The sequence below is a fragment of the Chrysemys picta genome, chromosome 5 (assembly GCF_011386835.1).
Source record: "Chrysemys picta bellii isolate R12L10 chromosome 5, ASM1138683v2, whole genome shotgun sequence".
In the NCBI taxonomy this organism is placed as follows: Eukaryota; Metazoa; Chordata; order Testudines; family Emydidae; genus Chrysemys; species Chrysemys picta.
This window is the reverse complement of record NC_088795.1, coordinates 136801481-136827636: the sequence shown is the minus strand read 5'-3', so window position 1 is coordinate 136827636 and position 26156 is coordinate 136801481. Positions and strand designations below refer to the sequence as shown.

Genomic DNA, 26156 nt, shown 5'->3' with positions numbered 1-26156 from the left:
GATGTTACAGTAACTGAGGCAAGATAGAATGAGGGCCTGAATGAGAGACTTGACTATGTGGATGAAAAGAAAAGGGTAGATCTTGTAGCTCCACTAAAACATGCTGCCTCTAAGGGTATGTCTACACTACGGGATTAATCCGAATTTAGATAATTCGGATTTGAGAAACAGGTTGTATAAAGTCGAAATGAGTGCGGCCACACTAGCACAGTAATTCGGTGGTGTGCGTCCAAGTACCGGGGCTAGCGTCGATTTCTGCACCGTTGCACTGTGGGTAGCAATTCCATAGCTATCCCATAGTTCCCGCAGTCTCCCGCGCCCATTGGGATTGTGGGTTAAGATCCCAGTGCCTGATGGGACAAAAAACATCGTCGCAGGTGGTTCTGGGTACAGCCTCACTTCCTCCCTCCCTCCCTCCCTGCATGAAAGCAACGGACGGCAGACAACCATTTTCGCGCCTTTTTTCCTGGGTGGGTGAACACTACAGACTCCATACCACGGCAAGCATGGAGCCCGCTGAGGTCAAGACAGCACTCATGAATATTGTAAACACCTCGCGCGTTCTCGTGGAGTTTATGCTCAGCCAGGACCAGAAAAACGAGGAGAGGAGGCAGCGGCGGCGGCAGCGCAGCGACAAGCATGATGAGGACATGGACACGGACACGGACACAGAATTCAGTGAAACCACAGGCCCCGGTGCTTTGGAGATTATGTTGTTAATGGGGCAGATTCTATCCATGGAACGCCGATTCTGGGCAAGGGAAACAAGCACAGACTGGTGGGACCGCATAGTGTTGCAGGTCTGGGACGATTCCCAGTGGCTGCGGAACTTTCGCATGCGTAAGGGCACTTTCATGGAACTTTGTGACTTGCTGTCCCCTGCCCTGAAACGCCAGAATACCAAGATGAGAGCAGCCCTCACAGTTGAGAAGCGCGTGGCGATAGCCCTGTGGAAGCTTGCAACGCCAGACAGCTACCGGTCAGTCGGGAATCAATTTGGAGTGGGCAAATCTACTGTGGGGGCTGCTGTGATGCAAGTAGCCAAAGCAATCACTCAGGTGCTGCTACGAAAGTTAGTGACTCTGGGAAATGTGCAGGCTATAGTGGATGGTTTTGCTGCAATGGGATTCCCTAACTGTGGTGGGGCAATAGACGGAACCCATATCCCTATCTTGGCACCGGAGCACCAAGCCACCGAGTACATAAACCGCAAGGGGTACTTTTCAATGGTGCTGCAAGCACTTGTGGATCACAAGGGACGTTTCACCAACATCAACGCGGGCTGGGCGGGAAGGGTTCATGACGCTCGCGTCTTCAGGAACACTACTCTGTTTAAAGGGCTGCAGCAAGGGACTTACTTTCCGGACCAGAAAATAACCGTTGGGGATGTTGAAATGCCCATAGTTATTCTTGGGGACCCAGCCTACCCCTTAATGCCATGGCTTATGAAGCCATACACAGGTAGCCTGGACAGGAGTCAGGAGCTGTTTAACTACAGGCTAAGCAAGTGCAGAATGGTGGTAGAATGTGCATTTGGCTGTTTAAAAGGTCGCTGGCGTTCATTATTGACTCGCTCTGACCTCAGCCAAAGAAATCTCCCCATTGTTATTTCTGCTTGCTGTGTGCTCCACAATCTCTGTGAAAGTAAGGGGGAGACCTTTATGGCGGGGTGGGAGGCTGAGGCAAATCGCCTAGCTGCTGATTACGCGCAGCCAGACACCAGGGCGATTAGAAGATCACACCATGAAGCGCTGTGCATCAGAGAAGCTTTGAAAACCAGTTTCATGGCTGGCCAGGCTACCGTGTGAAATATCTGTTTGTTTCTCCTTCATGAAAACCCTCCCCCTTTACTGACTGATTTTCTGTAAGGAACCCACCCTGCCCCTTCCCCCAGCTTTCTTTCAAACCAAATAAAGTCACTATCATTTAAAAATCATTTATTCTTTATTAATAGATTAGAAAAAGAGGGAGGGAACCCGGGTGGTATTTGGGAGGAGGATTGCTGGGAAGGAAAAAGCCACAAAGAAAAGGTTAAAAAAATGACAGCCTTTTGCTTGGGCTGTCTACTGGGGTGGAATGGGAAGGTGTACGGAGCCTCCCCCCCCCGCGTTCTTACACGTCTGGGTGAGGAGGATACGGAACATGGGGAGGGGGGAGGGTGGAACAGGGGCTGAAGCGGCAGTCTGTTTTCCAGCAGCCGTTCCTGAACCTCCACCAGATGCCGGAGCAGCCCCAGCGTTGCATCCTTCATCCTCTGGTCTTCCTGCCGCCATCTCTCATCTCGATCGTCCCTCCTCTCCTCACGTTGGTCCCTCCTGTCCTCACGTTCACTGACTTCTTTCCTATACTTTGAAACTGTTTCCTTCCACTCATTCAGATGAGCTCTGTCACTCCTGCTGGATTGCATAATTTCCGAAAACATCTCGTCTCGCGTCTTCTTCTTACGACGCCTTATCTGTGATAACCTTCGGGATGGAGGAGGGAGGCTTGAGGAATTTGCAGCTGCTGTAGGGAGGGGAAAAAAGAGAGAATTGTTTTAAAAGCTACATTTTGCAGAACAATGCTTATACTCTTTCACGGTGACCAACACTGTTCACATTACATAGCACATGTGATTTCTGTGCAAGGTCGCATTTTGCCTCTTAATGCTGAGTGCCTGTGGCTTTGCTGCTAGAGATCACAGGTCTGGGCAACAGAATTCGGCTTGCATGCGGCCATGGTAAGCTTCTGCGCCGTGCTTTCCCACATACCAAGCATAGCTTGTAGAGTGCTGCAGAAGCCTGGCCAATCTCAGCCAGTTGGGGGGGGGGCCGTGTGGTGGGGCTTGTCTGGGCCCCTTCAGGCAAGTAGAGTGCTGCGGTTTTTCTGTTAACATTCAGCAGCACCAGAAAACAAACTAACCCCCCCCCCTCGCCATGAATTCTCCCGCCCCCCCCCTCGCCATGAATTCTCTGGGATGATCACGGTACCCTCCCCCCACCGCGTGGCTGGTATCAGGGAAGATCCCTGCAGGCACCAAACTACCCCCCCCGCCGCCGCCCCCCCCCCCTCGCCATGAATTCTCTGGGATGATCACGGTACCCTCCCCCCACCGCGTGGCTGGTAACAGGGAAGATCCCTGCTAGCCAAACACGAAAAACTCAGGGCCAATTTCCCATCTGCGCTTGGCTAACTGCAGGGAAGGATTTATTTTCCGCCACAGGCAAACAGCCCAGTAGGAACGGCCACCTCTGTCCCCTTAATTAAGTTCCCGTATTTCAACCAGGTTACCAGGAGTGATATCACTCTCCTGAGGATTACACAACAAGATAAAGAACGGATGTTGCTTGAATGCCAGCAAACACCGGGACCATACGCTGCCAGGCTTTGTCAGGCAATGATACCAGATTACTTGCTGCAAGCATGGCGTGGTCAAGTGTCCTACCATGGAGGAGGGAATAAAGATGCACTGCCCAGAAACCTTCTGGCAAGGCTTTCGGAGTACCTCCAGGAGAGCTTCATTGAGATGTCCCTGGAGGATTTCCGCTCCATCCCTAGACACGTTAACAGACTTTTCCAGTAGCTACAGACTTTTCCAGTAGCTGAACTGACCGCGAATGCAAAGTCAGGCAAAGTAATCATTAAAAACCGTTTGCTTTTAAAACAAGTTTTATATTTTAAAAGGTAAACTCACCTGAGGTCCCTTCCATGGGGTCAGAGTCTTGGGTACTGGCTTGGGAGGCTTGGGAGGGTACTTCAGTTGGGGTGATAAAAAGATCCTGGCTGTTGGGGAGAAGGGAGTGCTGTGTGCTCTCTGCAAGCTCATCCTCCTCCTCCTCCTCCTCCTCTACCCCATCGGCAGAATCCTCAGGCGTCGAGACTATCCCCGACCCAGAATCCACGAACAAAGGTGGGGTAGTGGTGGCAGCCCCCCCTAGAATTGCATGCAGCTCGCCGTAGTAGCGGCATGTCCGCGGCTCTGACCCGGAGCGACCGTTTGCCTCCTTTGTTTTTTGATAGACTTGTCTGAGCTCCTTGACCTTCACGCGGCACTGCTCAGAGTCCCTATTGTGGCCTCTCTCCATCATGCCCTTGGAAATTTTTTCAAAAGTTTTTGCATTTCGTCTTTTAGAACGAAGTTCTGCAAGCACTGAATCTTCTCCCCATACAGCAATCAGATCCAGTACCTCCCTCACGGTCCATGCTGGTGCTCTTTTTCGATTATCAGCCTGCATGGTTACCTGTGCTGATGAGGTATCTGTGGTCACCTGTGCTCTCCACGCTGGGCAAACAGGAAATGAAGTTCAAATGTTCGCGGGGCTTTTCCTGTCTACCTGGCCAGTGCATCCGAGTTCAGATTGCTGTCCAGAGCGGTCACAATGATGCACTGTGGGATAGCTCCCGGAGGCCAATACCATCGAATTGCGGCCACACTAACCCTAATTCGAATTGCTAAAATCGATTTTGGCGCTACTCCGCTCGTTGGGGTGGAGTACAGAAATCGATTTAAAGGGCCCTTTACATCGAATTAAATAGCGTCGTTGTGTGGACGGTTACAGGGTTAATTCGAATTAAAGCTGATAAATCCGAATTAAAGTCGTAGTGTAGACCAGGCCTAAGAGTACTGCAGACATGTACCATCCAATAACTGCGATTGCCATGTGGTCTTGTGTCTTGCCCTGTGCCTGCCATCCAGGACTCAAACGATATCAGCTGTTGCATTCCAAATTCTTTTCTGAAGCATTTACTCCTGTGGCAGTTTCTGCCGCCTTGTTCTACAGGTGTAGGGCATGGAAGAATTCCAGCACCTGCACAGGCAAATGTTAGAATCTGTCTTCCGTATGGTCAGGTGTTTGTGCAGAAAAAAATGCATGTATGTGCATTGGCAAAGTAGTATGTGTAATCCACTGATTACAGGTCCCTTCTCTACATCCCATTCTTAGAGGATGTGAATCTGTTACAGCCCCAGCTATGGAATGCTGGTCTCCTAGCTCAAGCTGTAGCAGGTCAGGAGGTCTCTGGTTTAATCCCTGACGTGTCGACCAAGAAGGCAGCCCATAGCACATATGTAGTAACCATCTTGGTCACCACTGGGGAATGAATCCAGGACCTCTTGATCTAATTCATGAGTCTGCACAGCTTGAACTAAAGGAGCAACTTTCCAGCTGGTATTCGTAGTAGACTCTGATTCCATGTGGGAACATGGGGTGGAGGGTCAGGGGATCCATAACGCACTAAATGGTGAATTATGCATACACGCAAATAGAGGCCAGAAGTCTGAATATCAGGTGCATAGTAACTAGGAGTGAAATTAATTTCCTGAAGTGGACTGATTTATGCAATACCATGATCTCTATTGCTTGGGAATCCGAAAACAGCTGCAGGCTGTCTGTTCTCCTACCACTCCTATTTTGATCTCTCCTTTTCTTGTTTCCCTTTTTAGTATTAGACCGTGGTCCTGCGGGTGGAAATTCTTGCTTAAATTGCTTATTTAAGCATTCAGTAGCTCTTCTTGGTATAGTTTCCACCCCCTTTTTTGGTCATCTGCATTTCACAGCTATAATGAGGAAGAAAACCGGAGTGTGCCACAGCCTATCTTTGTTCTGTGAGAGAATCTGCCAACTCATCATATATCGTCCTAATGTGCGGTTGAATCATCACCGTTACCAACAATGCTCAGAGGAAACTTTCTTCTGCTTTGCGCGTCTGCCATGCTCTCCGGGTTAATTAACTGGTCAAATAATGTCAATTGACGGCCTATTATTTGACCATGGGCAAATATTGTCAAACATTCCAGGCAAGAATGCGGCAACCTGCCTTTCTGATTGTGTCGCGGTGCCATTCTTTCATTTCTTAGAACTTCATTTCATAGGCCTGGTCTACACTATGACTTTAATTCAGATTTAGCAGTGTTAAATCGAATTAACCCTGCACCCATCCACACAACGAAGCCATTTATTTTGAAATAAAGGGCTCTTAAAATCGATTTCTGTACTCCACCCTGACGAGCGGAGTAGCACCAAAATCAATATTGTCATTTCGAATGAGGGTTAGTGTGGCCGCAATTCGATGGTATTGGCCTCCAGGAGCTATCCCACAGTGCACCATTGTGACTGCTCTGGACAGCAATCTGAACTCGGATGCACTGGCCAGGTAGACAGGAAAAGCCCCGCGAACATTTGAATTTTATTTCCTGTTTGCCCAGCGTGGAGAGCACAGGTGACCACAGAGAGCTCATCAGCACAGGTAACCATGCAGGCTGATAATCGAAAAAGAGCACCAGCATGGACCGTACGGGAGGTACTGGATCTGATCGCTATATGGGGAGAGGATTCAGTGCTAGCAGAACTTCGTTCGAAAAGACGAAATGCCAAAACTTTTGAAAAAATCTCCAGGGGCATGATGGAGAGAGGCCACAATAGGAACTCAGATCAGTGCCACGTGAAAGTCAAGGAGCTCAGACAAGCCTATCAAAAAACAAAGGAGGCAAACGGTCGCTCAGGGTCAGAGCCGCGGACATGCCGCTTCTACGCCGAGCTGCATGCAATTCTAGGGGGCGCCGCCACCACTACCCCACCTCTGACCGTGGATTCCGGGTTGGGGATAGTCTCATCAGCTACACCTGAGGATTCTGCAGATGGGGAAGAGGAGGAGGAGGAGGAGGAGGAGGAGGAGCTTGCGGAGAGCACCCAGCACTCCGTTCTCCCCAACAGCCAGGATCTTTTTCTCAGCCTGACTGAAGTACCGTCCCAACCCTCCCAAGCCAGTATCCAAGACCATGACCCCATGGAAGGGACCTCAGGTGAGTTTACCTTTTAAAATATAATACTTGTTTTAAAAGCAAGAGTTTTTTAATGATTACTTTGCCCTGAGGACTTGGGATGCATTCGCGGCCAGTACAGCTACTGGAAAAGTCTGTTAACGTGTCTGGGGATGGAGCGGAAATCCTTCAGGGACATCTCCATGGAGCTCTCCTGGAGGTACTCCAAAAGCCTTGCCACAAGGTTTCTGGGCAGTGCAGCTTTATTCCGTCCTCCATGGTAGGACACTTGACCACGCCATGCTTGCAGCAAGTAATCTGGTATCATTGCATGACAAAGCCTGGCAGCATATGGTCCCGGTGTTTGCTGGCATTCAAGCAACATCCATTCTTTATCTCGCTGTGTAATCCTCAGGAGAGTGATATCGCTCATGGTAACCTTGTTGAAATACAGGAATTTAATTAAGGGGACAGAGGTGGCCATTCCTACTGGGCTGTTTGCCTGTGGCTGAAAAGCAATCCTTCCCTGCAGTTAGCCAAGCAGGAGCTCATCTGAATGAGTGGAAGGACACGGTTTCAAAGTATAGGAAAGAAGCCAGTGAACGTGAGGACATGAGGGACCAACGTGAGGAGAGAAGGGACCAACGTGAGGAGAGGAAAGACGCTCGAGATGAGAGGTGGCGGCAGGAAGATCAGAGGAGGCAGGATGCAACGCTGGGGCTGCTGTGTGAGCAAACAGACATGCTCCGGCGTCTGGTGGAGCTTCAGGAACGGCAGCAGGATAACAGACTGGCGCTACAGCCCCTGTATAACCCCTCTCACCATGTTCCATAGCCTCCTCACCCAGACATGTAAGAACGCGGGGGAGGGAAGGGGGGACTCCGTACACCCTCCCATTCCACCCCAGTGGACAGCCCAAGCAAAAGGCTGTCATTTTTTAAACCTTTTTTTAGTGGCCTTTTCCTTCCCGCTGATCCTCTTCCCAAACCCCACCCGGGTTCTCTCCCTCTTTTTATAATCAATTAATAAAGAATAAATGATTTTTAAATGATAGTGACTTTATTTCCTTTGAAAGCAAGCTGGGGGAAGGGGGAGGGTGGGTTCCTTACAGAGAATGAGTCAATAAAGGGGGAAGGTTTTCATGAAGGAGAAACAAACAGAAATTTCACACTGTAGCCTGGCCGGTCATGAAACTGGTTTTCAAAGCTTCTCTGATGCACAGCGCTTCCTAGTGTGCTCTTCTAATCGCCCTGGTGTCTGGCTGCGTGTAATCAGCAGCCAGGCGATTTGCCTCAGCCTCCCACCCCGCCATAAAGGTCTCCCCCTTACTTTCACAGAGATTGTGGAGCACACAGCAAGCAGAAATAACAATGGGGATATTGGTTTGGCTGAGATCTGAGCGAGTCAGTAACGATCGTCAGCGACCTTTTAAATGGCCAAATGCACATTCTACCACAATTCTGCACTTGCTCAGCCTGTAGTTGAACAGCTCCTGACTCTTGTCCAGGCTGCCTGTGTATGGCTTCATGAGCCATGGCATTAAGGGGTAGGCTGGGTCCCCAAGGATAACTATTGGCATTTCAACATCCCCAACGGTTATTTTCTGGTCTGGGAAGTAAGTCCCTTGCTGCAGCCGTTTAAACAGATTAGTGTTCCTGAAGACACGAGCATCATGAACCCTTCCCGGCCAGCCCACGTTGATGTTGGTGAAACATCCCTTGTGATCCATAAGTGCTTGCAGCACCATTGAAAAGTACCCCTTGCGGTTTATGTACTGGGTTCCCTGGTGCTCCGGTGCCAAGATAGGGATATGGGTTCCATCTATCACCCCACCACAGTTAGGGAATCCCATTGCAGCAAAGCCATCCACTATGACCTGCACATTTCCCAGAGTCACTACCTTTCGTAGCAGCACCTCAGTGATTGCTTTGGCTACTTGCATCACAGCAGCCCCCACAGTAGATTTGCCCACTCTAAATTGATTCCCAGCTGACCGGTAGCTGTCTGGCGTTGCAAGCTTCCACAGGGCTATCGCCTCTCGCTTCTCAACTGTGAGGGCTGCTCTCATCCTGGTATTCTAGCACTTCAGGACAGGGGAAAGCAAGTCACAAAGTTCCATGAAAGTGCCCTTATGCATGCGAAAGTTTCGCAGCCACTGGGAATCGTCCCACACCTGCAACACTATGCGGTCCCACCAGTCTGTGCTTGTTACCCGGACCCAGAATCGGCGTTACACGGATAGAACCTGCCCCATTAACATGATCTCCAAAGCACCAGGGCCCACGGTTTGAGAGAATTCTGTGTCCATGTCCATGTCTTCATCACGCTTGTCGCTGCGCTGCCGTCGCCGCCTCCTCCACGCCTCGTTTTTCTGGTCCTGGCTTAGCATAAACTGCACGAGAATGCGCGAGGTGTTTACAATGTTCATGACTGCTGTCTTGAGCTGAGCGGGCTCCATGCTTGCCGTGGTATGGAGTCTGCAGTGTTCACCCAGGAAAAAAGGCGCGAAATGGTTGTCTGCCGTTGCTTTCATGGAGGGAGGGGTGAGGCTGTACCTAGAACCACCTGTGACAATGTTTTTTGCCCCATCAAGCACTGGGATCTCAACCCAGAATTCCAATGGGCGGGGGAGACTGCGGGAACTATGGGATAGCTACGGGATAACTACCCACAGTGCAACACTCCGGAAATCGACGCTAGCCCCGGTACATGGACACACACCGCCGAATTAATGTGCTTTGTGTGGCCGCATACATTCAACTTTATACAATCTGTTTCCAAAATTCGAATTATATAAATTCGGATTAATCCTGTAGTGTAGACATACCCATTGTGTTTTGCATTTTTCTGTGTTAAAATAGCTCAGTTAAGTCACTTGTTTTGCCTGTAATCAGGGATAAGTATCTATCTAAGGTTTAGTCTATTGAAGACCATAAAGTCTTACTAATTTTTGTTACTCTTTAATAAATTACTGTTTTAGAGTATTTGACCATTTTTGACATTGGTCAATTGACCAGTTACTTGTGGACTGGTCAATTGACCAGTTACTTGTGGACTGGTCAAATGCCCAATCCTACCAGAGATGAACTTAGCTCTGTGGAACCATAAAGACAGTGACACACATGCTCACACTCACTCAACCCTCTGCTCTAGTCTCAACAAATTCAGTTTCCAGGAACAAAATATGAAAAAATTCCAGCAAGTGGCACTTACTGGGTCCTTCTGTCATGGGGTGCTACCTCCCTGCTTGCTTGTGGCTTAAGAATGTTTCTGTTTACATGGTAGAATACATCACTAGAGTCCCTAGCCCTTCACCCATCTGCAACCGCACAAGGATTATCACAGGCTCAGTGGGATGTTTCAATTACCTCCTCTTGTTGAAATATTGGCAGTGCCTCATTGGTTTCCGGGCTTCCCCTGTGAACCCCGGACACTTCTCTATAAGGTTAGAGACCCAGTTGGGGCAATGGATTGGGCGGGGTGAGGGAGGGAGGTTAGCATTGATGTTTATGTGCCCCCTCTTTATCCTGAGAGAGGGTTTCAGAGGAAGGAGCCAGCTGATGTGGCCTTGGCAGAGGACTCCATTACAGGCCTAGGGCCTAGGAGGCACAAGGCCACCGCAGCCCTGGCTTCTGGTGACTCTCTTCATGCCTGTTGGTTTTGGGTAGTGAAAACCTTTGCCTATTTCTTGAGGGGAGGAAGGCACAAACTGCTCCTTGTGGTCCCTGAATGGATGCAGAGGGGGAAAGGGTATGTGTATTTCTTCCATAGGGAATAATCTGGGCCAGAGTTATTAAGATGGTAGCTGCCATCTTTATATTTTTTCTTACTGACCCTTCCCTGAGTTGAGGGACAGCCCATCTCGCTCTCTTTTCCCCCCCCCTTAAACGGTGTAATCTTAGGCTATTTTGGATGCCCAAAGAATCCTTTTCTTTTCCTTCCTATTTCCAGGAGAAGCGTCCATTCCTAGCTCGCAAAGCTCTCGGAAAGTGTTTGAGCCAGTAGGAGGCGGCCCATGCTATGAAGGAGTGAAAACAAGCTGCTTCAGTTAAGGATTCAGGGTACGTCTACAATGCAATAAAAACCTGCGACACCTAGTCTGAGCCTGGGTCAGCTGACTCGGGCTCGGGGAGCTAAATATTGCAGCGTCAACAGTGGGGCTCAGGCTGGAACCTGGGTGGGGGTTTCAGAGCTTGGGTCCAGCCCGAGCCTGAAAATTGACACTGCAAGTTGTAGCCCCACTGTCCGAGCCCCACGAGCCTGAAGCAGCTGACCTGCGTGTGCAGGAATTTAAATTTGATTGCTTTTGGCGGGATACGTTCTGTGACCCTGGGGCTGAAGGAGCTCGCTCTCCCTGCCACGGCTCCAGAAACAGAGAGGTTTTGTGCCCCTCCTGATTACTGAGGGGGGTCCGTGCCCCTGCTTGTCCCCCCTTGTGCATGCCCCTGGGCCTGGGCCAGCTACGGCCATGCCATGGGTCTTTTGCTGCAGTGTAGGCATTCTATAATTATTAATGGAGATACCCCATCTCCTAGAGCTGGAAGGGATCTTGAAAGGTCATCGAGTCCAGCCCCCTACCTTCACCAGCAGGACCAAGCACTGACCATGCCCCAGATCCCCAAGTGTCCCCCTCAAGGATTGAACTCACAACCCTGCGTTCAGCAGCCCAATGCTCAAACCACTGAGCTTTCCCTCCTGGCATTCCCTCAATGTCCTACAAAGCAGCACTGGAACTGCCATGGGCAAGCTGGCAAACAGTCAGGGGGAGCTTAGTGCTCCATGGGCTGGTTTCACTACACAGCTATAACCCCCCTAAAAACATTTGTTACAGACCAGGGTATTCCTCACAGGGGCCACTCATTGACACAAGAGAGAGCACGGGAGTGTGGGGGGGGGGGGGGCAGGAGGGAGCAGGCAGTGCGCAACAGAGAGATGGTCACGGAGGGTCAGAGGTGGGAGCTGGCTACTGTTGGGCACGGTGGTGTGTTAGCTGGGGTTTCTGCACGTGGCACTGACCCTGTGCTACTTGACTGCAGGGTTAGACATTTCTCTCCAAAGTAAATAGGACTTGGGTGCATCCCTTTGGCTTTATGGAACTTTGGGCCATTTTTCAGTGCAGGGGCAGTGGGGCTGGGGAGCAGAGAGGGCTAGCGGCCCCATTGTGGGAATGTTGTGGGGGCTGATTTGTTTCCAGCCATGCTCAGCTTGGCTCCACTTCCCCTGCCCCACACCATCCAGTTCCAGTTATTGCCTCCCCATTGGCCCATTGCTTGGGAACTGAGAGCCAGTCCAGTTCTGGCCAGCCTCCCCCACCCATGCCTCCACCAATGAGGAGGCAGTAACTACGTGCATGCAGGTGGAGATGAGCAGAGCTGGAGTGACCACTGCAGCGCCAGGGAGCAGGTAGGAGCTGAGGTGATGGGCTCCTATCCCATCCCATGCAAGGCATTCTTTCGCCTCTTGTGTTCCAGGGGCAGAGGAGACTGTACAAATGGGATGGTCTGTATCTCGCAGGTAGGGAAGCTAATCTTGGGTGCAGACTAGCTGGAGCAGCCAGGAGGACATCAAGCTAGTAACCCAAGGGGAGGGTGCTAAGCAGGCAAATGAAGTTCAAAGTTAGCATGTCGCAGACAAAAGTGAACCGGTGCAGCAGAGAATTTTTCAGGTGCTCATATACCAACACTAGACATCTGGGTAACAAGCCAGAGGAACTGGAAATTCTCATTGATGAGAAGAAATTTGATGTAACCGGCATTACTGAAACCTGCTGGGTCGATTAGCATGATCTGAATGTTACAATCATTGGTTATAACCTGTTCAGGAAGGCTAGAGTGGGTAAAAGAGGTATGTGGGGCATGGCACTCTGAATTAAAGACACCTTTACCTGTTTTAGAGTTATTGATAACTCAGAACCACAGGATCTTGAATGCATGTGGATCAATGTGCCAACTACCAAAGCCCAGAGAAGGTAGGGGCGGGTTCTCTTACAATCCACTGAAGAAAGTGCTGATCAATTGGAGAGGGTCAGAGAAGAGCCACAAGAATGATTAAAGGGTTAAAAAAACCTGCCTTATAATGATAGACTCAAGGAGCTCAGTTTGCTTAGTTAACAAGGAGAAGGTTAAGGGTGACTTGATTACAGTTTATAAGTATCTACATGGGAAATAAATATTTAATAACAGGCTCTTTAATCTAGAACCCATTAGAGTTTTCTAGAGCAGTGGTTCCCAAACTAGGGCCGCCGCTTATTCAGGGAAAGCCCCTGTTGGGCCGGGCCGGTTTTTTTACCTGCCGCGTCCGCAGGTTTGGCCAATCACAGCTTCCAGTGGCTGTGGTTCGCCGTTCCAGGCCAATGGGGGCTGCGGGAAGCGGCCGCCAGCACGTCCCTCGGCCCGCGCCGCTTCCCGCAGCTCCCATTGGCCGAGAACAGTGAACCACGGCCGCTGCGAGCTGCGATCGCCTGAACCTGCGGACGCGGCAGGTAAACAAACCGGCCTGGCCCGACGGGCTTTCTCTGCACAAGCGGCGCCCCTAGTTTGAGAACCACTGCTTTAGAGAAAGGTATAATGTGATCCAATAGCTGGAAGTTGAAACTAGACAAATTCAGACTGCAAATAAGGTGTACATTTTTAACAGTGAGTGTGATTAACTACTGGAACAATTTACTAAGGGTCACAGTGCATTCTTCATCATTGGCAATTTTGTAAATTAAGATTGGATGTTTTTCTAAATTATCTGCTCTAGGAATTATTTGGGGGGAAGTTATCTGATCTGTGATATACAAGAGGATTGCCTAGATGATCACAATGGTCCTTTTTGGCCTTGACATCGATTAACGAAACCAGAGACCAAGATAAGTCATTCCTTAAGCACCTGTTTCTAATGTATAGAAAGGAAAACTGTGTTGTTATGGGAAACTTCAGTATGGGAGAGAGATTCTGGCAGTTTCTTACAACCAAGAGTAAAACATTAGAGATTCTAAAAATAATAGATAATTTTCTATCAAAAGAGATATTGCACCCATCATCAAGTAACTCTCTTTTGAACTTCCTTATGACAGATAATGATGAAGTAATCTCTGGACTATAAATTGGTGGTTGCCTAGGGACCAGTGATCATGACCTGATTACATTCAACATGGAGGAACAGAGGCCAGTTTCAACTACTAATATATATATTAGGTGCTTCAAAGGGCATAATTACCCAGAACTGAGTAAAATTATAAGCAAATATGACTGGTAGGAAAAATATATACAGAAAAATGTGAATGGTATTGGGCGCTCTTTAAGAAGATTTTATTAAATGGTCAAAAAGCTATGACTCCATAATCAAGAAAGAGAAGGATTTTAGTTAAAAGGTCATACTGGTTCAGTTGTTAAATGAAGACAGAAATAAAAAAGCAACATATAACACATGGAAAAAGGACAAATAAAAATCAATATAAATTAGAAGTTATGAAGTGCAGATAATTGATAAGGGAAGCTAAAAATATCAGGGGGAAATCGTGGCCGTCAGAGGCTAGGACAAAAAAGAATTTTTAAATTTATTAGGAACAAAATAAATTCTAGCAATGGTATAAGCATATTATTAGATGGAGATCGTCAAACTGATAATTATGCTGATATTGCAGAAGTGTTCAAAATATTTCTGTTCTGTATTTGAAAAGAAGTGGGATGATGTACTCGTAGCATATAAAGATGATGAAGTACTTTCCAGTCCATTTGTAGCCAAGGAAGATGTTAAACAACAAGCACTAGGGATAACACAAGAGATATTGCACCCAGTCAGGAGGCCCAGATAACTTGAACCCAAGAGTCATCTCTGGCCCACTGATATTAATTTTTAATTAACACACAATTGGAATTCAATTGACTTGTACTGTCAATTACTTGGAATACTGGGAAAATTCCAGGAGACTCGAAGAGTGCTAATGTTGTGTCAATATTCAAAAAAGGGCAATTGGGATGATCCAGGTAACTCTAGGCTGGATGCCCTGACATCAATCCCAAGCAAAATAATGGAAAACCTGTTATAGAATTCAATGAATAGACAACATGGTTTTTATGGAAAATAGTTCCTGTCAAACAAATCTAATTTCATTCATTGAGATTACAACTTTAGTTGATAAAGGTAACTGCATAGATTTAATATGATTACACTTTTGTAAGGCATTTCATGTAGTACCACACAACATTCTGACTAAAAAATTTGCACTGCCTAATATCAGTAAAACACATTAAATGGATTAAGACCTGGCAGATCTGGGTTCTAGTGGGGTTGTGCAATGATTGGAAAATAAATTTAAAATCACTGCTGATTAAAAATTGCAGCTGACACAAAGACTGGTGGAATGGCAGATAATGATGAGGACAGGACAAAATGTGTTCTACTATGGCCAAAGGCAAAGTTACACATATAGGAATAAGGAATGTAGGCCACACCTACCGAATGAGGGATTGCAGCCTGGGAAGCAGGAATCTACCTGGGAATGTTAACATGGTGACTCTTGTGGTCTTGAGGCAGCAGAAATGAGCTGTGTCATCTCAGAATGTAGGGCTCGAAGAGACTTCAAGAGGCCCCTAATTCTTTCCCCTTGCACTGAGGCAGGATCAAATGTACCTAGAGCATCTATGACAGATGTTTGTCCAACCTGTTCTTAAAACCCTCCAATGACAGAGATTCCACAACCTTCCGTGTCCCAGTGCTTCACCATCCTTAGTTAGAAAATGTTTCCTAATATCTAACCTAAATCTCTGTTACGGCAAACTAATCATAGAATTGGAATGGACTTCAAGAGGTCATCTAGTCTAGACCGCTGCACTCAAGGCAGGACTAAGTATTATCTAGACCATCCCTGAGAGGTGTTTGTCTAACCTGCTCTTTAACATCTCCAGTGATGGAGATTCTACAACTTCCCTAGGCAATTTATTCCAATTTATAACCACTCTGAAGTTTTTCCTAATGTCCAACTTAAACCGCCCTTGCTGCAATTTAAGCTCCTGCTTCTTGTCCTATCCTCAAAGGTTAAGAAGAACGATTTTTCTCTCTCCTTGTAACAACCTTTTATGTACTTGAAAACTGTTATCATGTCCCCTCCCAGCCTTCTCTTCTCCAGACTAAACGAACCCAATTTTTTCAATCTTCCCTCATAGGTCATGTTTTCTAGACCTTTAATCATTTTTGTTGCTCTTCTCTGGACTTTCTCCAATTTGTCCACATCTTTCCTGAAATGTGACGCCCAGAACTGGACACAATACTCCAGTTGAAGCCTAATCAGCGCGGGGTAGAGTGGAGGAATTACTTCTCGTGTCTTGCTTATAATACTCCTGCTAATACATCCCAGAATGATGTTTGCTTTTATTTGCAACAGTGTTACACTGTTGACTCATATTTAACTTGTGACCCCCAGATCCCTTTCCACAGTACTCCTTCCTAGGCAGTCATTTCCTATTTTGAATGTGTGCAACTGACTGTTCCTTCCCAAGAGGAGTACTTTGCATTTGTCCTTATTGAATTTCATCCTGTTTACTTCAGACCATTTCTCCAGTTTGTCCAGATCATTTTGAATTTTAATCCTATCCTCCAAAGCACTTGCAACTCCTCCCAGCTTGGTATCGTCCGCAAACTTTATAAGTGTACTCTCTATGCCATTATCTAAATCATTGATGAAGATATTGAACAGAACCAGACCCAGAACCGATCCCTCTGGGACCCCACTTGTTATGTCCTTCCAACATGACTGTGAACCAACGATAACTACTGTCTAGGAATGATTTTCCAACCAGTTATGCACCTACCTTATAGTAGCTCCACCTAGGTTGTATTTCCCTAGTTGGTTTATGAGAAGATCATGTGAGACAGTATCAGAAGATACTTGACCATTCCTGATGTAGTCTACAATATTCTGTTAATATGCTTGTGATTCCACAATATTAAGTGGAAGAAGGAGAGTTATGCTGCAGAATTGAAACTTGCTTGGGAGATCTGAAATGCCTCAGATGTGCACAGAAGGATGGCGTGTTGATGAAAGGAGTGGAATGGGATTCAAATTACCTTCGGCAAGTCATGTCCCCTCTCTGTGCCTCAGTTTCCCATATGTAAAATGGAGATAAGACTCCCTTCATCTATTTAGATTGTAAACTATGGTGGAGGGGCTGTCCTCTGTTACTATGCCTGCACAGTGCCTGCCACAATGGGGCTCCAATCTCAGTTGAGATCTCTAGATGCAATTTTATTACAAATTAGAATTTTAATAATATTTTTTTCAGTTAAAAGAAAAAAGTAGACCTGGCGCCCAGGACTGCATCAATTCTAAAAGCAGCAAAAACCAAAATAAAAATCAAGAATGTGTTTCATGCTTGAAACTTCCTACCCTCAGAAAAACGGTCCACATTGCAGCTTTATTGGATTTGTGCTATCCCCTTAGGTCCTACGCTCCCAGCGTGAGTTCATTAGTTCAGCTCAGTTTTCCTTTATATGAAGGTATCTTCTCTCAGTCCCGAGCTGCAGACGGAAGACGCTTACACAGAGAGACAGAGGCACGGAACCCAAGAGGAGACAGCAGAAGCCCAGGGAGAAGAGACAGGAGGCGAGCGTCAAGCCTGCAAGACGAAGGAAATGGATCCAAATGAGAGAGGCGCGTTGAATGACTTGTGGCGTGGTCTGGCCCTGGAGATCAAACACAGACGCGGTCCTCGCAAAGTTGAAATGAATTGTGTTGGGGTTTGGATTACGGTCACAAGGATGATTGTTTTCCAAAACGATCCCTTGCTTTACTGCTCTCGCTGGCTGAGTCGCCTTGTTTGTCGCACGCAACAAAATGCTGGATTGATTTGCTGCTGCTTTTTCCAGTCCTGTCTTCTCATGCTTGGCAGTAGGTTGGCACCTGCGGTTAGTCCCTTTGCAATGGCCAGGCAAAGCTATAACTCACTGCCCCTATTTTAGAGTGGTCATGGCAGCCAAAGTTGGAGTCTTTTGCAACTATCGTGTGTGTGGGGTCTCCGCCGTGCTATGGTCCCAAACTCTATCTTCAAATGGTCCCGGCTCGTCTGCAGCTGCCCCTGGGCTCAGGCAAGTGCTGTAGGTGCCTCCGCTGCTTAAGGTTCTAGCAGCTGATGGGGGGCCGCCACACTTCTCTCAAGGTTACCCTGACAATGTGACCCATTTCTCCCCAACTGCCTTCCACCTGGCCACCTCCCTCCCTCCCCAGCCTAGGGAAAAAAGCAGCAGCAGGTTCCCCTTTAAAAGGTTCCCCCCTTAGCAGATTCCCCCCAGCACACTGCCCACTGAAGCCCCATTGCTACTCAGCAGATTCATCGCATGTTTCTCGGCGTGTCCCTCTAAGAAAGGCACGACAGGGGAGACTCCCCAAAGCATGGCTCCCTCCCCTGCCTCCCTTTATAAGAGCCCGTTTACAGCCTGGCCTCTCCTTGATGTTAACCCAGAAAGTGTTCCCCAGCCCACCAAGGGGCCTGAGGGGCACCTTAAACCAAGGTGCCCGATAGGAACGGGAGGGGTGGAGGACTTACCCCTTTCTCTGCATCACATTGTGGCGCCCTCACCTAAATTGATGAGTCCCAGGCCAGCTCGTCGAGTAAGGTGCTGTGCAAGGGGCCGGATGCTCAGCTGGTGTAAATTGATATAGCTCCATTGGCTGAGAATCTGGTGGTAGGTTCTAGACCTCTGTTATATGTTAACTTCCTAACCTAACTGGGCCATTTGAATGCTAACATGATTGAGGGCAGGCGATTTCTTTATCTTTGTTTGGGTTTTTTTGCAGATTCTAAGGCCAGAAGGAACCACTGTGATCATCTAGGCTGACCCCCTGTATAACCCGGGCCATAGAACCTCTCTGAATTCATTCCCATTTGAACTAATCATTTAGAAAAACATCCAATCTCGATGTAAAGGTGTCCAATGATGGAGAGTCCACCACAACCCTGGCGGTAAGTTGATCCAATGATTAATTCCTCTCTCTGTTATAAATATGTGCCTTGTTTCTCAACTGATTTTGTCACGCTTCACAGCTGCTGGAGCATAGAATCATAGACTATCAGGGTTGGAAGGGACCTCAGGAGGTCATCTAGTCCAATCCCCTGCTCAAAGCAGGACCAATCCCCAATCTTGTTGTTCCTGTGTTTGTTAGACTGAAGAGCTCTTTATTATCAACATATTTGCTTCCCAGAAAAACACCAAGGAAATTAAATGTAAAAACCACCCCGTCAATGTCAGTGCATCTTAAGGCTGAGATTTTTCAAAGGAGGATGTGGGAGGAATTAAGCACCCAAATCCCATGGGATTTCAGTGGGATCTGCGCACCTAATTCCCGGAGGTTCCTTTGAAAATCCCAGTCTACTTTGGCAGCCTTGAACGTCAGTGAATTTAATTTATTTTTTTGCATTTCCTACTTGAATATATTTATAGTTTGCAACACAGCGAGTTACTTGTGTAGATCCCCTACCACTGAGAGAATAATGTACGTAGTCATTTCTGAATGTCTGTTTTTCTTCCCTTTTTAATTTAAAGCCTGCTGCTAAGAATTAAAAATGACTTCTTGGAATATAGTTATTTGCTTGGAAGCAATAAAACTCCGTTAGCCTTCAGATTCTATATAGGCTTCCAGTTTATTATCACCACTCTGACTACTGTCCAGAGCCTTGGAGTTTATTATGGATCTCTTTGCATTTCATTTGTGGTTGTCTGGACTCTATTAGTGATTAACTCTGTGTGCTTCCATCTCCTTAATAATGCCAGGGGCCTCTCTGACTCCTCTTCTCCATGCCTGGAGGCTCATCAGCTCTGATCCAGGACCTGCTCACAGATGAACAGAACAATCATCAGCATCCTCTGTCTGTTTCATTCATCCACTCATGGTTGTCATCTCACAGGGCCGGCTCCAGGCACCAGCTGAGCAGGTAGATGCTTGGGGCGGCCAAGGGGAAGGGGCAGCACGTCGGGCTCTTTGGCGGCGGGTCCCTCTCGGAGGGAAGGACCTGCCACTGAATTGCCGCCGAAGAAGAAAGCGGCGCTGTGGAGCTACCGCCGATTGTGATCGCGGCTTTTTTTTTTTTTTTTTCCGCCGCTTGGAGTGGCAAAAACCCCGGAGCCGGCCCTGACATCTCATCAGCCTCCTTGGAGCGAGGTGTAAGAAGCTGGGGATAAACAAATGAAACAAGACAGGAACTCTGACAGGAAGTGAATAGTGAAGAGCAGGGAGGATTGGTTTACGCTGGGTTGGCGGGATCTACCATTAAAAAAACCAAACTGAACCAAGGGGAGTTGCACACCATTTGAGCTTGCCCAGAACATGGTTTGGCCTACGGCTGTCCTTAGTTTGAACAAGGTGGGCTATTGCTGGAGTTGTAATGTTTGATACTGCCATCCCTTCACTGTGTCAATCTCCTTATGGACATGCCGGCGATTCTTGCGAGGGGAGCAATTTTTGCAGCCGTGTGCAAAAATAGTCAGCTAAAGGACAAAGCACAGAATGGTCCAGAAAAGCCAGTGCATTATTTGTTCTTGAATGATTATCTTAGGGCTGGTCTACACTTTGGGGGGGGGGGGGTGTCGATGTAAGATACGCAACTTCAGCTACGGGAATAGCATAGCTGGAGTCAACGTATCTTATTTCGACTTACCTCCCGTCCTCACGGCACGGGATCGACTCCGGGTGGAGTTCCGGAGTCGACGGGAGCGCGATAGATTGATCCCCGATAGATTGATCACTTAGTACCCTTAGTGTGAATGACCAAACAACCATAACCCTGCTATGGTACCGAGATTTGGGTATCCCCATCACTTTAAAATTTAGGGCCAGATCAGCAGATGACATGAATCAGAGTAGCTCCATTGGGTGAACTCCCAGTTTGCCCCAGCTGGGGCCCTGCCCCAGTATTGCTACTGCATTTTACTACATATAATCCGACCTCCAGCCTGCAGAATTAGCAGAAGTGAAAGTTCTCTCCCAAAGATCAGGTCGATGGCAAGCCAGAGGCAAGAGGAAAGGTAGGAGATTCTGATGACAAAGGGAAGGGACATGTGAGCAGAGAGGTAAGTGAAACAGAGCAATAATGTAATTTATTTCCTCAGTTATATTATAGTGGTATCAGTAGCAGACTAATGGCCGTATGGTTCCAGATAAAACATGGAATACAGTTTCTAGTGTCTGCTATGAAGATGTAACTGTTATTCCCTTTGGCAAGTCAATTCCTTTTATATCTCATGTCTCCACCTGCAACAGGGCTTCAGACTCCCCCCACCAATATCAGTCTAATTTTAAAAGTCAAGCAAATCTGTGCCTGCATGTTGAGTCTTTTGCTCTTTAGCCAACAAATACAAATATGCAGAAACCACGTGGGCTCAGCGAGGTGCCAAAGAACAGTGCTTACTAACTGTCCACAAACATACTAGGCCTTGCTGAGTGATAAAGCTCAGTGGCTCATGAGCCAAATTCGCAATCAGCATTACCCAAAAGAGGCACAGTGGTGTGAAATCAGAGTAAAAGCAACCTGATTGGTTAATAACTTAGAGGGGTTAATAATTAAATCAGGCAGTGTTTTAATATCACGTGCTGCAAAGAGCCACAGGAGATGCATTAAAGAGCCACTTGCACTCCCGAGCCTCGGTCTGAGTATCACTGGCCTAGCTATATACACATGGCTGCTCTAGTACTTTCTGGCAGCTTCTATAACTTAGAACACAGTGAGCACCACTAGAGGGCTCACAAACTATGTAAAGGGATACAACCCTATTCCTATAAACTACCCCGCAAAACTGATACATCAGGCCGACAAGGGGCTTGCTTCTGATCTCACTAATACTGCTGTAAATCAGGCATAACGACATTGAAGTCAATGCCCAGCTAGCGTTAAATCAATCAGGCCTCAAATTCCTGGCCCGTGTTAATAAAAACACCTGTGGCCATCAGCATTTAGATGATTGTTTACTTCTGATTCACATCTTGAGCGCCTGTACAATCTACTGCAAATGGTGGCCCCTTCTGTTAAGAAGGGGGCGGAGCCTGGCCTGTGGGCGGGCCATAAGGAGTACCACCACTTTTTGTTTTCCAATCTGAGCCCAGGTTTGGGGGGGATGATGACTGGAATAGTATAGAATCACTGACCCCGTCAGGCATCATATGTCAGAGGATCTATGTAATGTGTCTGATTCCTTCCGCCTTTCTGTTACATTATGACATCAAACGTACACAACGGCTATAGAATTCTTCCCTAGCAAATAGCATGGGCTCTCCAGACTATGCCATGCTTGTGCAGACCGCCAAGCACTAATTCTGCAATCTCTTTCTCTCATACCAACAAACATCCAATTAAAATGTGCAGTTACCATGGTTTCTTCAGCACCAACCCAGGTAGCTTATCTGTGAAGCGGAGTTTCGTGAAGTGTATTTTCTCATTAGAAAATGTATTCGTTAGGTGGCTGCTCCTTCAAAATGTTCCATCCAGTCCAGTTTTTTGCCTGTTTATTCCTTGAGTGTTCTAACTCAATGCACGCACAAATGTCCTGAAACGGAAGGGCCTGTGAAGAACTTGATGTGACAGATTTTTTTAGCTGACATTAAGCAAACAGAGATGAGGGCTGGGGACAAGGAATGTCCATTACTGGGCGGGGTGATGATCTGTATAAACACAAGAAGTTCCTGCAGAAAAAGATGGGTTTTATTGCATTCTCTTTCAATTCACCACTCCTCCCCTCCCCCCCCACTCCCACGTAAAAGTAAATTTCAGACTATTTTACAATGCAACATGGATTTTGGGGTCAGAGTTTAAAATTAATATACAGGTTAGGAACTCTTATGATTTGCTCATTGAAAGTTTCAAAGCTCTTCTTTTACAGCCAGTAACAGATTATAACCCTGGAGACAACTAGGTCAGACTTGTTCATCAGGGTAAGATTTCAATTTGAAATTCAAACGTATAGCACCACTTGTGTGCTACAAGGCCACTACCAAGATTTTTAGGTTGTGAGACAAGATGTAGAAATGAGGTTTCCTAGCCACCAAATCCAGACTGCCTGCCTGTCTGTCTGTCTGTCTCTATCTATCTGAGCTCTCCAGTGCTGTGATTTCATTTCCGATTCTCGCCCTTCCCCCATTTGCTGCACCGTCCAGCTCTCTCTCCTCACCATGTTTCCCCCTCTTTGCTATTATTTCCAGCCTTCCCTTCCTCCCCTGATTTTCTTTTCCTGTTCTTAATTTTACTAGACCGCTGAGGCAGGCCAGTGAAGTGTATTGTACTAGACAAGTGAGGGGGCCAGAAAAAGAGGCTGAGGTGTTTCTGAATAAATAGCAAAGAGCTCTCGCCTCCACCAGCTGGCTATGGTCAGGGTCTTGTGAATTCCATGATTCTACTGCGGCAGATTTTACCCCTTCCCAATGACTGTATTCCAGAATCTCAGCTTTCATTTAAAAAGAAAAAATCCCAGTGCTTATAGTTGCTGGGAGAACCTTGAAAATGTGACCCAACTTCAAGCGGCTGCAATGATGCCTGCCTGAGTCTGCAGAGAGTCTGAAACAATAGGTCTGTGAGGTGTGAATTACCCCCTTTGTCTGCAGCCAGAGAACATGGCATTTTCCCAAGATGCCCTAGAATCCAGCGTTCTTGCTGAGGGATTTGCCATTTTGCTATAGTTTGGCATTTTGTTTTCTGTCTCCCTTCTCACCCAGGACCTGCCTACCACTGCCTCTTGCTCTCCTGCTTTCCCTGCAAGGGGAAGTTAGTCGGGTTATGGGGCATGCTCCCCATACTGCTCCATGGAGCCAGAGCTGGAGTCCATCTTGCAGCCATGGAGTGGGGAGGTGGGTAGTCAGAAGCCAAGGCTTGTGAGTTGGGTTGCCTGCAGAACAGTGCAGCATTCAGGTCCCAGAGAGATGAGCATTTTATACTCCCCTCTTCCCTGTCAAATGTGAGGTAGGGAGTGGGGGAAGAGGTTCTGAGCTGAGCCTCCTTGACAGCATCATGGGCCTGGGGAGTGGAGACAGCTGCCTGGAGAGCACGGCGAAAAAAACCATCCCCAGAAATAATTACCGTCAAAAATAGCCAGACAATCTGAATAGCTGAATCCATCGACAGTTGTGTGTGTTGGTGGGGGGATGGGATGGAAGGGTATTCCATGGCAATAGTACAGCGGTTCTCACACTGTGGGTCAGGACCCCAAAGTGGGTCGTGACCCCATTTTAATGGGGTTGCCAGGGCTGGCTTAGACTTGCTGGGGCTCGGGGCTGAAGCCCAAGGGATTCAGCCCTGGGTGGCGGGGCTCAGGTTACAGGCCCCCGGGCTGGGGCTGAAGCCCTTGGGCTTCGGCTTTGACCTCTTCCCCGACCAGGGCAGTGGGGCTCGGGCTTTGGCTTTGACTCCCCCACCCAGGGCAGTGAGAATCACGCAGGCTCAGGCTTTGGTCCCCCCCCTGCTGGGGTCGTTTAGTAATTTTTGTTGTCAGAAGGGGATTGCGACGCAATCCAGTTTGATAACCCCTGTGCTAAATCAAGCTTTCTCAGGGATCATTTGGTACTGTCTGCTCACCCAAGGACAGCCCCTGCTTTCCGGGAAGGTTGGAATGATGCACAGTAGTCTGCTGAGTGTATGTGCCGTAGAGCACCATTGACTTTAATGAAAGATTTCTGGAAAGCCGACAGATCTGTGATATATTCTTGCATCATAGAGTGGCGACACGGTCTGGTGCTAGCAGGAGCGGCGCCAGGGTTTTTGCCGCCCTAGGCGGTAGCGCTCCTCCTCTGAGCATTCGGCGGCGGGGGTCCTTCCGCTCCGCGTCTTCGGGGCACTTTGGCGGTGGGTCCTTCACTCGCTCCGGGACCCGCCGCCGAAGTGCCCCGAAGACACGGAGCAAAAGGACCCCCGCCTCCGAATTTCCGCCGAGGATGGCAAAATGCTGCCCCCCAAATCCTGCCGCCCTAGGCGACCGCCTAGGCTCACCTAGTGGAAGCACCGGCCCTGGGTGCTAGGAGTAGAGGACCTACAGGCCGAAGATCCTGATTCTGTTCCCAGATCTGTTACTATAGGGCCTGGGGTATGTCATAGAATCGTAGGACAGGAAGGGACCTCGAGAGGTCATCTAGTCCAGTCCCCTGCACTCATGGCAGGACTAAGTATTATCTAGACCAGCAGTTCTCAAACTGGGGGTTGGGACCCCAAAGTGGGTCGTGATCCCATTTTAATGCGGTCGCCAGGATCTGCATTAGATTTCCTGGGCCCAGGACTGAAGCTGAAGCCTGAGGGCCTCCGCACTGGGGCAGTGGAGCTCAGGCTTTGTCCCCTCCCCGCCCCTCACCACCGGGGCCACATAGCAATGTTTTGGTCAGAAGGGGTCACAGTGCAATGAAGTTTGAGAAACTCCGCAATAGTATAAATTAACCGTGCAGTGCAGTTTGGAGGTTACTGCTGAAGGATTTGGTCCCATTCTGCTGCGGAATACATAGGGCCCTAGCTAAGGTATTCACCACTTCGTCCTGCTTACCGTTGCACTCTGGGTGGGATGAGCTCTGGGCTGGCACTCCATGACAGTGTAATAGCTCTCTTGTCTTTGTCATCAGCAAGGCTTGCCGGATCTCTATCAAGCGTTCTTAAAACGACAGTACCCACCTGCTGAAGTGAAGAAACAGATTGACAGAGCCAGAAGAATACCCAGAAATCACCTACTACAAGTCAGGCCCAACAAAGAAAGTAACAGAACGCCACTAGCCGTCACCTTCAGCCCCCAACTAAAACCTCTTCAGCGCATCATCAAAGATCTACAACCTATCCTGAAGGACAATCCCTCACTCTCACAGGCCTTGGGAGACAGTCCAGTCCTCGCTTACAGACAGCCCCCCAACCTGAAGCAAATACTCACCAGCAACTACACACCACACAACAAAAACACCAACCCAGGAACCAAACCCTGCAACAAACCCCGATGCCAACTCTGTCCACATATCTATTCAAGTGACACGATCATAGGACCTAACCACATCAGCCACACCATCAGGGGCTTGTTCACCTGCACATCTACCAATGTGATATATGCCATCATGTGCCAGCAATGCCCCTCTGCCATGTACATTGGCCAAACCGGACAGTCTCTAAGTCTCTATTCAAAAGAATAAATGGACACAAATCTGACATCAGGAATCATAACATTCAAAAACCAATAGGAGAACACTTCAATCTCTCTGGTCACTCAATAACAGACCTAAAAGTGGCAATTCTTCAATAAAAAACAAAAACAGACTCCAACGTGAAACTGCAGAACTGGAATTAATTTGTAAACTGGACACAATCAGATTAGGCCTGAATAAAGACTGGGAGTGGTTGGGTCATTACAAAACCTAAACCTAATTTCCCCAATACTAATTTCCCCCTATTGTTACTCACACCTTCTTGTCAACTGTTATGTACCACTACAT

The 26156-nt window shown here is 47.9% G+C and overlaps 1 protein-coding gene and 1 long non-coding RNA gene across 7 annotated transcripts in view; one reads left to right on the top strand and one right to left on the bottom strand.

Moving 5' to 3' along the window:
* Positions 1–25897, top strand: part of LOC101935537 (uncharacterized) — a 49140-nt gene extending 23243 nt beyond the window's left edge. For 2 of the 6 annotated variants that reach the window (XR_010601650.1, XR_010601648.1), the window contains 3 exons: positions 10691–10800; positions 18519–18684; positions 19493–25897. This is a non-coding gene — a long non-coding RNA (uncharacterized LOC101935537). Of the gene's footprint in view, positions 1–10024; positions 10185–10690; positions 10801–18518; positions 18685–19492 lie in introns of all 6 variants that reach the window. The other 4 variants (XR_010601651.1, XR_010601649.1, XR_010601652.1 and 1 more) reach the window with 4 other exon arrangements.
* LOC135983823 (uncharacterized) lies at positions 1830–4597 on the bottom strand. Its single transcript, XM_065597284.1, has 2 exons — positions 3674–4597; positions 1830–2505 (listed from the first exon to the last, which is right to left on the bottom strand). The coding sequence occupies exons 1-2, from the start codon at positions 4212–4214 to the stop codon at positions 1934–1936; spliced, it is 1113 nt and encodes a 370-aa protein (XP_065453356.1). The 5' UTR covers positions 4215–4597; the 3' UTR covers positions 1830–1933.
* Positions 25898–26156: the final 259 nt, after the last annotated feature.

Coding starts and splice junctions, on each gene's coding strand:
- LOC135983823 (XM_065597284.1), bottom strand. CDS start 4,214: ATGCAGGCTGATAATCGAAAAAGAGCACCAGCATGGACCGTGAGGGAG. Junction 2,506..3,673: donor CCCCATGGAAGGGACCTCAG/GTGAGTTTACCT, acceptor CCCTCCCTACAG/CAGCTGCAAATTCCTCAAGC.